Source organism: Bombus impatiens, unplaced genomic scaffold (genome assembly GCF_000188095.3).
Source record: "Bombus impatiens unplaced genomic scaffold, BIMP_2.2 scf_0036, whole genome shotgun sequence".
Lineage (NCBI taxonomy): Eukaryota > Metazoa > Arthropoda > Insecta > Hymenoptera > Apidae > Bombus > Bombus impatiens.
In genome coordinates, this window is record NT_176455.1 from 1,045,663 (window position 1) to 1,060,637 (window position 14,975).

Below are 14,975 nucleotides of genomic sequence, written 5' to 3' on the forward strand. Positions count from 1 at the left end.
GACAAGGACAGGTATATACCAGTATGTTTTTCGCCATCTGGTGGGAGATGTCGAAACCCTAAGTTGGTGCAACGGATAGTAGATGGCGACACAATAGACGTTCGTAGACAAGGAGAGCACTAGTGTGCGACAAGGACAGGTATATACCAGTATGTTTTTCGCCATCTGGTGGGAGATGTCGAAACCCTAAGTTGGTGCAACGGATAGTAGATGGCGACACAATAGACGTTCGTAGACAAGGAGAGCACTAGTGTGCGACAAGGACAGGTATATACCAGTATGTTTTTCGCCATCTGGTGGGAGATGTCGAAACCCTAAGTTGGTGCAACGGATAGTAGATGGCGACACAATAGACGTTCGTAGACAAGGAGAGCACTAGTGTGCGACAAGGACAGGTATATACCAGTATGTTTTTCGCCATCTGGTGGGAGATGTCGAAACCCTAAGTTGGTGCAACGGATAGTAGATGGCGAAACAATAGACGTTCGTAGACAAGGATAGCATCAGTGTGTGACAAGGACAGGTGCTAGCACTGAGTGGGACGAAGAAGGCATGAATGCGCAACAAGGACAGGGATATACACGTATGTTCATAGCATTGGACAAAGACAGCGGTATTATACAGCAAGGAAGGATTATTCAATGGGCGCTAGAGAGAGACAGAGACTGTGTGCGACAAGGATAGACGATGCGAGCGGTCATGCAAATAGGTAGGGCAGTGTTCTGTGAGAATTGGCTGCACGAATGACAGTAGAAAGAGAGGGGGATTGGATACGATAATAGTCGAGGGTAAATGACGAGACAGTAAAATTCTCTTTGACGTATTGTATTATTCAATGAAATTCAGAAAATACGCAGTGATTTACATTATGTGTATTTTTATAGTGTAGTAGTATGTGTTATTTGTAAGCTATGCTGTATTGGATGTATAACTCCTTTAAATGTGTATATTATTGTATAATAACGTATATATTGTGTATATGATAAGTTGTTACATATAGATATTCAATATGATATAAAGAATATAATATAAAATTTACATTTGTTTTACTGAGAACTATGTCACGCTTGAAAGTAGTGTTTGCGGGTTGAAGAAATTTTTAGAATGCAGTCGTCCTATAATTATTCTCTGTGATGCTCTGGGATGTACTGACTTTCCAATATTTTACCTGTTACAAACAGAAATGCCGGTTATATAACAAGAATGGTATAAAATATTAATAGTGTAAGATAATGCGGAGAATAATTACAGTTACTAATATATTTTAATTATTACAAAAATAATAACAATAGTAATAATAAAAATAAAAGTTTCATAATATTAAATATATATAATTTCATATTTGGTTAATTTATATTCATTATTATTATATTGCCATAGATTCGAAATCGCCGCCGGATAAAATAATGTTCAGATGTGAATTGTACCATTTCTACCAAGCAACAGTTATAGTTATTTTGTGATTGTTGAATTTGCGGTTGAAAAACTTGGTGAAAATTGGGTACGTGGTTATACGATGGTCGTCGAAGAAAAAAGTAGTGATTCGTTTAAGAAAAATCAAATAAACGATGACACGACACCGACGGAGCAGAAGACGTATTCGATGGAAAGTATCCTTTCCAAAAAGCTTTTTACTCACAAAAGTAGTTCTGTCAACGCCATATGTTATTTCCTAACCTATATTTGTCATTTCCTGTCTTTTTTACTTGCGAATATATGTCATTGTTAGGAATTACATTAAAATAATAACTTTCATAAATTTACAAATAAAAAGCTGTAAAAGTTATCTTTTTTCCATATGCAGATTGTCTTTATTTATGTTTATTATATTATTGATTTCTTTTTGACATATTTGTGTTAATGAAGCATGATGTAGCAATTACTACATTTATATATCATCCGTGAATTATATGTTGTTACTTAATGATTGAATAGTTCTAAAAATAATAAAAGAAGCACAGCAACAACATGGGTTGAGGCATGGTGACTATCAACGATACCGTGGATATTGCTCAAGAAGGCTGAGACGCCTTAGAAAAGTTCTAAAAGTCCCACAAGGAGACAAGCGTCACTTTAAGAGGAGAGACATAACAGCTATGATGGTTACAGATGATAAATTTTTACAAGTTCCCCTAATGATGGCTGAACGTGCTTGGAGTTATGCTATGCAATTGCGTCAAGAGTCTAATACAGAGCCAAGAAAGAAGTTTCACCTGATATCAAGACTGAGGAAAGCTGCTACATATTCTTTACAGTTGCAAGAACTGATAGAGGTAACTTAAATTTTCCTATGTTAAAACAGATTGATTTCTCAATGGTAAATATATTTCTCAGAGTGTCAATTGCGATGCAAGGACAAAATTAGAAGCTCAAGCATATGTAGCATGGATACATGGGTCCTTACACTTTGAATTGCAACTATGGAAGAAAGCAATGGAAAATCTGAAAAAGGCTCAGGTGGTATATGGGAAGTTGGCATCTGCACTACCAGAATCTGAGCAAGTAATGTACAACGCTCGCGTCGAGGAGCTTGCTCCCAGTCTTAGATACTGTGCCTATAACATAGGAGATACCACTGCTATAGATGATTTAATGCAAATGAGAGGACAACTAAGTGGCGAGTTGTTAGCTAGTTTAGATTCATTGATAGCTCAAACTCGAGAGAAACAAATAAACGCCGAAGAAGTGACCTGGCGGGGCCAGTCCTGCGGTGTAGTTCCACCAAGAGCAGCTGGTCTTCTAATCGCCGATTCTAGACTAAACCAGACATTGGAGAAAGCAGCTACGAATCAAGCTAAGATTGATTTACTGGAAGCGCACTTGATAGATTGCAAAGATGCTATTTCAGCTGTAAGAGACTTATTCAAAAATGAGCTAAAAAATAAGGACAATGACAAGCTATCTCCTCCACAGCATTTAATTACATATTTGCAATACATCAGACTGTCTCGTACACTAGAAAGGAACTTAGCATTGATCAATGCAGCAGCAGAATCTGCTAAAACAAAACCACAAGATATCGTGCGGTTATATGAGGCAGCACTTCACAATCTTGTTGAAATATCACAGCTACAGGATGATGAAGAGTTTGTACGCGAGCAAGAAGCTAAAACAAAGGGATACAGAGCTTTTAAATGTTATTACATGGCACAATCACTAGCAAATCTTCACAGATGGAGAGAAGCCATGACCCTGTATCAAAGATCTACACAACATGCAAAAGATGCGCTAGAATATGGTAAAATACTTCCAGAATCATTGAAAGAAGCTCTTGAAAAGCTAGAAATTTCTATAGAAGGTGCCAAGTATACAGCACATGCACATAGCGTTCTAGAAGATGGACAAGAAGAGGAATCTGGTGTTAATAAATATACAAAAACAAAGAAACCGCTGCATGAACGTTTACACGAGTACAGAGAAGATAGTGCGCTTCTTACAAAACAACCTAATGTTTACAAATTGCCACCATCTATGCAACCTATCTCCTGCAAACCACTGTTCTTTGATTTAGCCTTCAATATGGTTGAATTCCCTGATCTGAGTGAGAAACTTGGTAACCAAACTAAAAAAGGAGGTCAAGCTGGTCTTACAGGATTTGTTAAAGGCCTTTGGGGTTGGGGTAACAAATAAAACAGGGGAAATATTCAAGAAACATTCAATTTTGGATATTATCGCACATAGTACGATAATGTATTTTTACCGTATTCAATCGGCTTGACAAAAACCGAGTTTTCTCTTATAACAACAGCAATATTGAATAATGAAAATAAAAAAGATATTATTAATATGTGCTTGATTTTTTATTAATGTTTAATTCCTTTATTCTAATCATTTGTTCATTATTTGAACAATTTTATATTCTTTTAAAATATTTTTCATTTAATTGAACAGGATAGAATTTTTTGTATGACAGAATAAGAGACCTTTAGTTTAAGAAACTGATTAAATACTTTCACGATTAAAATAGACAAAATTAACAGAATGAGGGACGTATCGCGATTTAATGATTACACGTTTCAAAGTCAACCTTTCCCACTTAAGTCAACACATAACATAGATAAACAATACTTTCAAAACAATTCGCGAGTCGTTGGAGTAAAGGAACGTGAGTACTTGGTGTACGCACCCCGGACCTTCACCGACTTACTTGAAGATTTAGACCAACATGATAGGGTTTACGATGCATCGATTACTATTAAAGCAACTCATACCGGCAATTAGTTAATCTAAAAATCCACTACATCGTAAACGGTTTCTCTTAAGTCATTTTACCTCTCTTAAAATCCCAAAGTTTCCGCGACCGCTATAAATGACAAAAAATCCCTACATTTTACTTATTTTTGAGACAATATTTTATAAATATTTTATTTTGAACAATAATTAATTTGAAATAATTTATTTTGAAAAAATAAGATTAACATCAAATCCGCGCGCGTTAAAGTTTGAATTTCCAGAAAATTATTTAATACCAGTACCAAATATTGTTTGTTCATTTGTTGATACGCATATCGTGAAGTAAAGTGAGAACGTGATAATTACGAATCACGAGATTACTATTTTATATTAAACGTAATTATTCTGTACGCCTTTTGAATTTATTTTTATATTAAGCGAAATTAGAAATACATTAGAAATAAAATACAAACTAAAAAGTTCTATAACATTAAGTTATATGATTAACCTTAATTACTAAATAATCTCGTGTTATCCTGTTTTTCCCCAAGATTAGTTGAATAATTAATAACAGAACTCATAATAACATGGATATTGAATTAGAACAATTGGCTATAAATCTTTTTGATATAGGAGCGTTTAAGTTTGGAGAATTTGTGACCAAAGTTGGTCTAAAAACACCAATATACTTTGATTTAAGAGTATTAGTCTCTCATCCAAAAATAATGGTAAGTTCTAATCTAATAATCTAATCTAATAATGGTAACTACTATTGTTATAGTAATTACAATTATTTGTATGCATCTAAATGTAATAATTTATATTTGTTATATTTACATTTGCTATCTGCAGACTCGTTTGGCTAGAATGTTATTGCTATTTGTAGAAGAATGTCCAAACGTAGCACGAATTTGTGGTGTTCCTTATGCAGCTTTACCATTAGCAACATTGATTTCTATAGATTCTAATGTGCCCATGTTAATTAAGAGAAAGGAAGCAAAGACATATGGTACAAAGAAAATTATAGAAGGGAATTTTAAGCCAGGAGATAGTTGTGTAATTATCGAGGATGTAGTTACAAGTGGTAGCAGTATTTTAGAGACAGCAGATATCTTAAGAAGGGAAGGTCTAAAAGTAATAGAAGCTTTTGTGGTAATTGACAGAGAACAAAATGGTAAAAAGAATATAGAGAGTCATGGTATTTTGATGAGGAGTCTCTATACAACCACAAAACTGATGACATACCTCTTGAAAGCTAATAAAATTTCTCCCAAAATTGTTAAAGATGTGACTGATTACTTATTAATATCCCAAGCACCAATCATTTCTCCAGGTAAAAAGATATTTAATATATTTTAAGTATTAAATAATTTGAGTACTTCACCTTAAAAAATTTCAGACACACGATTGATGATGCCATTTCATATTCGTGCCAGTAGGTGCAAAAATGCAATTGGTTCTAAGTTATTTAATCTAATGGAATCAAAGCAATCCACTATATGTTTAGCAGCAGATCTAACTAAAGCAGATGCTGTTATAGAGTTGGCTGATTTAGTAGGACCACATATAGTGTTGTTAAAAACTCATGTAGATATATTAGAAGATTTTAGTGATAATTTCATCAAGCGTTTAAAAGAATTAGCTAAAAAGCATGACTTTTTATTGATGGAGGATAGAAAATTTGCTGATATCGGCAATACTGTATGTTTACAGTATGAAAAAGGGATTTACAAGATTGCCCAATGGGCAGATGTCGTCACGGTGCACGCGATCGCAGGTCAAAGTATCATAGATGGCTTCAAAAATAGTTTAAAAAACATAAGCGAACCTCGTGGTCTATTTATCTTAGCAGAAATGTCCTCCAAAGGAGCACTGACGATTGGTGAATACGTGCAGAATGCTATAAGTATTGCACAAAATTCGGATATAGTAGTTGGAGTTGTTTGTCAATCGGATATTTTCTCGAGTCCGGGACTTATTCAATTGACACCTGGTGTAAAAATATTGAAAAGTTCCGATGACTTGGGACAGCAATACAACACTCCAGAATCTGTTGTTAATTCTGGAGCTGACTTAGCTGTAGTGGGTAGAGGTATTACCGAAGCGGAAGATAAATTGGCTGCCACATTAAAATACAAGGAAGAACTTTGGACAGCTTACATAAAACGAATAACTTCGTAATAAACATCAGACTAGGGGAAAAATATATTTTTTTATTTTCGAATATGTATACAACAGTTAAAAACCGTAAATAATTGAGTAACACCGACTTTAAAAAAAAGATAAGTAAATAGAGCGATGCACAAATTTCGATGTATATACATTATATAATAGTACATTAATCTATTCACATTTTTGTACAAAAGCTTTAAAGTGTATTTACTTGTTCCCATTAACAATGATACAGGATTACATGTACACATATGTATATCCTTTGCAATGTGCAAGAAACTCTTTATATTTCCTATAAATGCTGCCATATAAAAATCGTTATATTTATACATGTTCACTTTACCTCTTTTGTACAAAATGCAATTAAATGAACCCCTTGCGATCCTATATATTATTTGTATGTAATGCAGATATTTTACATTTTCGTATATCTATTATAATGTCATGAAATTATATTTTTCATCAAAACTTAAGTGTTCTTGTCTTCAAATCAATTTACCTTATTTAGTCTTAATAGGAAATAAAAAATGCGATAGTTTGCAGAGGGCCAAACTTAATTTTGTCATCACGAGCAAGTACTGTATTTCACTGGGAATGCCGTGCATACGAGATCAAATTTTTCATGCCTCCTTGCTCTGAGTAAGTTCTTCGACTAGTTTTCGGAATACTTGCGCTACCTGGCTATCAGGTAATGTTACCAGAACACTTTGGCCAGTTGCTGCTAATTTCCCAACTTGTGGATCTATAGGCACTTTTGCTAAGAATGGAACATTCACCATTTTTGAAAGAGCTATTCCTCCACCCGCGGAAAATATATTTGTACATTCCTAGAATTAGCATTCCTTGTAAATTGAAATAAAAAACTTGCTTTTATAATGTATCACAATAGTTTATACTAACTGAACATGATGGACAGACAAAGCCACTCATATTTTCAATAATCCCAAATATATGGATTCCAGTTTTCCTACAAAATGTTATTTCTCGTAAAACATCATCTACTGCAACTGCTTGTGGGGTGGTTACTATCAGTGCACCATCGCATTTCACATTTCTGAAAGCACAAAAAGCAGAATATAATTAATTCTCATTCTGATACATCATTATATGTTATATCTTCATTAACATGCATTCAAACAGAGTGTGTGTATAAGCTTATCAATCTCATGACTAATGCTTATCTAACAAGAAATACACTTCATTTGAATGTCACATGATGATTAATCATAGTCACATGTGAGAGTCCAAAAGCACATGACAGGAGTATTACAAATCTATGGAATATTTTTGAAATTCTTCTCACAATTAATATGACACATAACATTTAAGTATTTAACTATCTCACTAATACTTAAGTAAATAAGAAATCTTACCTTAAGTTTTCCATCACTGTAATATGTTCATCCGAAGTTCCTGGTGGTGTATCAATAATTAAATAATCAATATCTTGCCAAACAACATCAGTCAAAAATTGTTTAATCATTCCAGTTTTTTTTGGACCTCTCCAAACAATACTCTCATCTTGATTTTTTAATAAAAATCCTATCGACATGACAGCCAGTTTTTGCTCTTTATCTGCAAATACTGGTATCCATCTATGTAATAAAATAACAATAACATAAGTAGATAATAATATTTTGTGAAAAATATATTCAAACACGAAGAAAATACGTGACAATCTTTTTAAAAAATTTACAAAAAATTTTCCAATTTTTATAATAATAAATGGTAATTATATTTAATACCCATCGGATGATTGATGAACATCTCTGCCTTCCAAATTCAACAGATAAGGCACACTAGGTCCGCAGAGATCAACGTCTAACAAACCAACCTATAAAATTTTTGATATGTAAGCAATCTAACCTACAATTCAAAAAATTTTTCAAACTTACTCGAAAACCCGACTCTTTGAGCGCAAGTGCCAATTGTGTGCTGATTGTTGATTTTCCAACACCACCTTTACCAGAAAGCACTAATAAAACATGTTTGACACCTTCCAACATTACGAAAAGAAATACGCAAACACCACCGGCGATGTAACCTCCACGACAGTCGGTCGCGTTCTGACAATTTTTGTTTTCTATCAATTTGACGTGGTTCTAGTCAAACGAGAATTTTTTCAACTACCAATTTTTCTTGTCTAAAATGCAGTCCATTCAAATTCATACAAACTAAAGATCAAAAGTTTTTCTATTTCGTTCATACATCTCATAGATATAAAATATTTATTTTTTAGTAATCATGCATTTAAGTTCGACGATAATGCAAACATTTTGAGTTGCAAAATTTATCTGTTTTTGTATGAATACATTTCTAAAAATAAAGGAACCATTAACTGTTAAGTAAAAGTTCGGGAATTCTATCGCCACTGAACTGACACCTGTAGGTAAAAGAATTAAAAATTTTAGTTTCAAATTTTTAAATTACGCAATTACAATTTTTGTAACATAAAAATTTCATTTTATCTAGTAAATTAGTTTTTTGTGCAAAAAAGAGATTTATATCTAAACTAAGCATCTGTATTCGCTTTTACAACCATATGGTAATCAATAAATTTCCGTATCTATTAGCAACGGTGACTAAAAATGGTAAACATTGCATCGTGCATCGTATTTTCTTTTTTCTTTTTAAAATATATTATTCGTCAGTGTTTTAAAAATCACTTTCATATACACATTCAACCCTTTACACTATTTATATTTTATTCACTCTATAAATTTTCCTACAACGAAAGTATTTTAACTTTTTTCACACTGAATACTCGTAACAGATACTATCAAGAGCGAAGCCAGCTGCTTCTGAAGGAGTGAGAAAGTCCGCATCAGACAAAAGAACACCAAAATTAGAGGAATTTTTGGAGAAGCGCGATTACACCGGCGCTTTGACACTTTTGGAGTTCAACAATGCCTCAGAAACTACTGTAAATTCCGAATTATGGATGGGCTACTGCGCTTTTCACTTAGGAGACTACAAACGTGCATCAAAAATTTACGAGAATTTAAAAAGGAAAGATCAAGCACCGGCGGATACGTCGACGAACTTAGCATGTTGTTATTTCTACCTTGGCATGTACCCTGAGTCTCAACAAATTCTCGAAGATGCTCCACACAGTAAATTGAAGAACAGATTGTTGTTTCACTTAGCGCACAAGATGGGGAATGAAGCTAAATTGATGGAATACCATCATATGTTGGAGGATATGATCGAAGATCAACTTAGTTTGGCTTCTATCCATTACTTACGGGCTCATTATCAAGAGGCTATCGATGTTTATAAAAAGATCCTACTGGAGAACAGGTTGTTATCCAACTGTCTTTATTCTATTTGATAAGTAATTGGAATATCGATATTTCAAATTAAAATTATCTTTAGGGACTTTGATAGTGACGATTCGAGTATATGTAGCATTAACGAAAATCTAGGCGATAAAAGTTCCGATGTGCATTTGATCAGAGAGTTAAGAAGTTCCAGGTACCCACTTCCTCCATCCTTTTCCTATTATTCCCATAATATGAATAATTCTTTCCAACCGAAGACAATTCTACACGATTTATCTTCGAAAGCTTTGCTCGACCATGTTCCTTTTACAGAGATTACTTCGCGCTAAATGTATACGTTGCCTTATGCTACTACAAATTGGATTACTACGATGTGGCGCAAGAAGTTCTTCAGGTTTATCTACAAAAGTATCCTGATAGTGCGATCGCCATAAACTTAAAAGCCTGCAATCATTTCCGCCTGTACAATGGTAACGCCGCGCAAAATGAGATGAAGCAGCTGATAGATAAGATGTCCAACTCTCTCAGCTTCAGTCACGATCTCATACGTCACAACACAGTCGTACGTAACGTTAGAAAATATTCGAACCATTTTATACATCACAATACAATCGTACGTAACATCACAGAATTTTTCCAAATCGTGGACATCTTTATTCGAGTAATATAAATTTATAATTAATACATACCTAAAAGAATTAATTTATCTTAGGTATTTAAGGGCGGAGAAGGTGCGTTGCAAATTTTGCCGAATTTAGTGGACGTTATACCGGAAGCCAGACTGAATCTGGTAATTTATTACTTGAGACAAGACAACGTGCAAGAAGCGTTCGAATTAATCAAAGATCTTGAACCAGCTGTCCCACAGGAGTACATCTTGAAAGGGATAGTCAACGCGGTAATGGGTCAGGAAACGAATTCCGTAAGTTTCTGCGGCAACTAAAATGCAAACTATGTGAGCTAATTATGAAAATTGTTTTTAGCGCGATAACGTAAAGACGGCGCAACAATACTTTCAATTAGTGGGCTCTTCGGCGTCAGAATGCGATACCATACCTGGCAGACAATGCATGGCCTCCTGTTTCTTCCTCTATCGTCAGTTTGAGGAAGTCCTGGTGTATTTGAATTCGATAAAAACTTACTTCTCCAACGAAGACAACTTCAACTTCAATTACGCTCAGGCACAGGCCGCGGCGGGTTATTTTAAAGAGGCGGAAGAGGCGTTTTTAAACATAAGAAATGAGAAATACAAGAATGATTACATTTATATCAGCCTATTGGCGCACTGCTGTGAGTGATCGAGAAATAATGTTTAATCTTAATACCTTGCCTTGTACGTAATATCGAGTCGTACTCAAGGCATAGATAATAATTCCACTTTGGTGAAGGCAAATTATATCGTACTTGAGGTATTGATAGCAAAAGTGAACTTCGATATTTGGCAAATTAAGTAATTCATTACCTAAATTAGACACGAGTACAAAATACTTAGTGCAACGACTGGCTTCGTTTTGTATGACTAGTGCAAATTCTTAAGTCAGACTAACAGGAGAAGTTCATATTTAGGAAAGATTAGTCATTTACACTTTTGCTCTTGATGTCTCATTTATAACAAAAAGTCTGCTTTAATTGTTTAATCCTTCTTTAATTCCTCAATGAAAATCGAGTCGATTATTTCTATATTATTCTTTCTTATTCTGATTTAGACATAATGAACAAGAAACCTCAGTTAGCCTGGGACTTGTATCTAAAAATGGACACGACGACGGAGTCGTTTAATTTGCTTCAATTGATCGCGAATGATTGTTACAAAGTCGGTGAATTTTGGTATGCGGCAAAAGCGTTCGACATGCTGGAACGAATGGATCCAAGTCCAGAAAATTGGGAAGGGAAACGTGGTGCTTGTTGCGGCACTTTTCAATATATTGTAGCTGAAAGGCAACCAAAGTGAGCGCTCTTACTTTGAAGAATCATTTTTTTTCCATAAAAAAGCATTTCGTTATTTTGCAAATACATAATTCCTTTTTAATGTCATTTTTAGAGAGCTCTTACCTGAGGTCGTACAGGTTTTGAAGAATACCTCGAACTCACAAGTGGAACAGATCATTCGAGTGATGCGTAAATGGGGTAAAGATAACAGAATTAATTGTTGATGATAGGAATCGAGTGGACAGTGACTGATCGTTATCGTTAAGCCTGAAACTTTAAGCCTTATCTGAAACACGTTGAACAGCTATGGAATGTTAATGCATCTTGTAATATGCCTGTGTAAACTATGTATATGCTAATTCAAGACCACAGGCAAAAGATACAGTAAATTATATTTTTGTTTTTCACACAAGAGCAATCTTAGAATTCAATATCAATCAATTATACATTACCAAAACTGCCTTTCTAGTAAATTTGTTTGTGCGGTTCTCTTGAAAAATATTTGCCAAAAGACTATCGATACCTCAGTTCTAAAGAAAAATTCATTTTTAACTTTATAGCTTCGTCTTCGATGGCTATTTGCATCTTTGTACTGAATACGTTCTTTCTCTTTTTAAGTATGTTATATCAAGGTACATCCTTTTAAATAAAAATCAAGAAGAAAAATTTTTACAACAAAATTGTGCTTATCAAGCCTTTCCCCTGTGGTCTTTAATTATGATAAAAGTATTTTATATATCTGAAATATTTGTGCAGAGTATCTTTTCAATGAATCCACGGTGTTGATGATTTAATATAAAATAGATATATTTAAACTGTGATACACTCATTTTATAATATAATAATAATAATAATAATAATCATTGTAATAGTAATAATAATAATAATAATTAATTTTAACAAACACAATCGGTGAATCGTAAAAACACCATAGTTGATGGCATACACCACATACGCATACTTGCACATCTCCGATCAAAGATTCGACATTCTTCGGAACGGAATACGTTTTTTAGAGAGTCACGGAGAATCCAACAATATCTTTGATTCCTTACGTGGTTTTCTATGAAACAATTCCGATGGAATGGCTGCTGAAGTTCAGCAAAAGAAACGAAAAAGAACACCCATGTCTCAACGTTATGGGCGTTTCGAAGATATTGAGCAGATAAGAAAATGCAAGGAAACTCTTGAACGATACCTTTTCAAAGTATAAATATCTTTAATTATATAATAAATCATTTTAAACGCGTATATCACCTGATGATAATCTACGTCTTCAAGTGTAAGCCGTATCTGTCATTTAAATTCTCATACTACTTAGAGAACTACATATTTATTAAATCGATCTTTATTCTTCTATCGAAATATTTAGGCTTGATGCAGACGATATATGCTCGAAATCGAAATCGTAAGCTAAAATAATTAATTTTTTAATATATTTTGATATGTTGAAACAAATCAAAGTATAGAAAATTAATTATTTTAGTCTATATTAATTGTAATAAATTTTAGTTGTATAGAAGGCAATAATTCACTAGTGTTTAATGAGTTTAAAGCTCGTATATTGCTATTTGAATGACATAAATTCATTTAAGATCATGTAAGAAATCTATAAATTAATGAGACAACTTTTGTTAAATCTTTGAATTAAATTTAAAGATTTCCATTCACTATTTGCGATTTTGCAGCAGTGTGTGATTCAACAGGATTATGTTATTAATGCAATGCATACGAACCTACTATCGAAAATATACACATTATTTTTATTATTACTAGAACTGTACCAAATGTTAGGGGTAAATTTCTAAAAAATATTAGCCTGGAATAAATTTTTAAAAAATATTGTTCTGGAATAAATTTCTACAAAAATATTGTACCGTATAAATTCGACTACTATGAATAAGAGGCAGACATTTCTAAATATTCCTAAGATATTGCTGAAATTTTGTAATAACAGACACGATCCAACAAAACTGAGAACGTAGATTATCGAAAGGTAAACTGAGCGCAAGAATGATAGAAAACTCTCAACTTATGTCCCGTGGTTTCTAGAAGGCGGTAAAAAGAGTGTTCCTTCTTCACAACGGTTCAAAGTCCCCATGTCATATTTTATACGACACGTTCAGAAAAATGTAGAGAAGGAGTGCCCGACATGAAATCGTCGCTACGTATCCCATATAAAAATAGCACCAGAAAAATTGGTTTCCGCGGTGCCTTTCGACGGCACGCGACAATCGTAATTTATCATTTTCAATGATTCGCGACCGATTGACACGAATCTCTATACACGGCACTCGTTCTCCGGGCTCGTTTTCATACGACTCTGTTTATTTTTCGTTACGAGACATGGTTAATATAGTCAACCGGATAAAATAGTCTTGCGTGTCCACACACAGCAATCGATTATTACATGTTTCTTTAACATTCTTAGACAATGAAAAAAAAAAAGGAGGAAGGAAAAGGACATCACGGTTCCTCAATTTCCCATACATACAACAACGATGATATCTGTGTTTCCGTCGATATTACGCTAAAAACGTAGCTTACTTTCCACTATGCTAAATGTGTATGTTAATACAGTTAATGATAGAGCGGGAAAAATCGTGTTCTCCTCACGCCAGCTTCCTTCTCTCGTTCCTCTTTCTCCCTATTTTTATACGACAATCATACAGAGGTATGGATCTACCTTTCACGCGATCCTCACTTACTCTCTCTTCTCTTATCTACGCTGTTTTTATTTTCTTTAAAAGATTCTAAGATTTTGTGCTCCCACTTTCTCACGCCTTCATACAACGTACGAGGAAAGTATCCTTTTGTTCTTTTTTTTGCGTTTTTTTTCATATTTCTTTTTCTTCTTTTTTTTTCTTTTTGGCAATCTGCTAACGGCCGAACCAAAGACCGTCGCATGGGCGGCGTAATCTACCGTATAATGTTAACGTTAAAACTCGCTGCACGCAATAGCAACGACTATGTGAAATAGGTTCTCTACGGATAATGCAACATCCTGATGCCTCCCATTTGCGGTACAGTAATTCATTGGATTCTAAAGTGGTGAGAAACACTTAGAAACTTATCGTCGAAATCATCGACCTACGAACAAGAGACTCCGCACACCGATTGGTACAAATTCACCTCAGACTCTTCTATTCTATTCTTATGAGCTTGTACCAATGGGTATTTCAATTCCTAAAGTATCTAAATTCGAAATTTCAAACGCTTAACTTCCGCTCAGCCCTTTGCAGTCGTTTACAGATTGAGCTTGTACATTGATTCACGGTTTTTAAAAACTAGATGTTTGTCGCATTTGTCGCTTTACTTATATTCCTAGATGAAACGTAACCACTAGACTGTAGATATTTACCGCAGATTTCTTGAGTTTGCGAATACGATTGGAGAAACGAGCAGAGAGGCTCGTTTCAC

The 14,975-nt window shown here is 34.1% G+C and overlaps 4 protein-coding genes across 7 annotated transcripts; 3 read left to right on the forward strand and 1 right to left on the reverse strand.

Moving 5' to 3' along the window:
• Positions 1-1,395: 1,395 nt before the first annotated feature.
• Positions 1,396-3,951, forward strand: LOC100740569 (signal recognition particle subunit SRP68). Its single transcript, XM_012388689.3, has 3 exons — positions 1,396-1,610; positions 1,936-2,273; positions 2,335-3,951. Exons 1-3 carry the CDS (start codon positions 1,517-1,519, stop codon positions 3,628-3,630), a joined length of 1,728 nt encoding a protein of 575 aa, XP_012244112.1. The 5' UTR covers positions 1,396-1,516; the 3' UTR covers positions 3,631-3,951.
• Positions 3,952-4,181: 230 nt separating this feature from the next.
• On the forward strand, positions 4,182-6,445 carry LOC100740763 (uridine 5'-monophosphate synthase). Of its 3 annotated transcripts, none has more exons than XM_012388704.3 (4): positions 4,182-4,569; positions 4,725-4,901; positions 5,026-5,506; positions 5,573-6,445. In XM_012388704.3, the coding sequence occupies exons 2-4, from the start codon at positions 4,761-4,763 to the stop codon at positions 6,352-6,354; spliced, it is 1,404 nt and encodes a 467-aa protein (XP_012244127.1). In that variant the 5' UTR covers positions 4,182-4,569; positions 4,725-4,760; the 3' UTR covers positions 6,355-6,445. The 3 variants fall into 3 exon arrangements, with proteins under 3 accessions (XP_012244127.1, XP_012244122.1, XP_024225642.1); XM_012388699.3 differs by having other exon boundaries at positions 4,268-4,580; XM_024369874.1 differs by lacking the exon at positions 4,182-4,569 and having other exon boundaries at positions 5,060-5,506.
• On the reverse strand, positions 6,370-10,435 carry LOC100740885 (cytosolic Fe-S cluster assembly factor NUBP2 homolog). Of its 2 annotated transcripts, XM_033322765.1 has the most exons (6): positions 10,316-10,435; positions 8,241-8,488; positions 8,091-8,179; positions 7,719-7,940; positions 7,246-7,399; positions 6,370-7,172 (listed from the first exon to the last, which is right to left on the reverse strand). In XM_033322765.1, exons 2-6 carry the CDS (start codon positions 8,349-8,351, stop codon positions 6,966-6,968), a joined length of 783 nt encoding a protein of 260 aa, XP_033178656.1. In that variant the 5' UTR covers positions 8,352-8,488; positions 10,316-10,435; the 3' UTR covers positions 6,370-6,965. The 2 variants fall into 2 exon arrangements, with proteins under 2 accessions (XP_033178656.1, XP_003485146.1); XM_003485098.4 differs by lacking the exon at positions 10,316-10,435 and having other exon boundaries at positions 8,241-8,721.
• LOC100744639 (intraflagellar transport protein 56) lies at positions 8,888-12,376 on the forward strand. Its single transcript, XM_024369880.2, has 7 exons — positions 8,888-8,923; positions 9,119-9,645; positions 9,939-10,188; positions 10,339-10,548; positions 10,610-10,916; positions 11,333-11,573; positions 11,668-12,376. Exons 1-7 carry the CDS (start codon positions 8,888-8,890, stop codon positions 11,777-11,779), a joined length of 1,683 nt encoding a protein of 560 aa, XP_024225648.2. The 3' UTR covers positions 11,780-12,376.
• Positions 12,377-14,975: the final 2,599 nt, after the last annotated feature.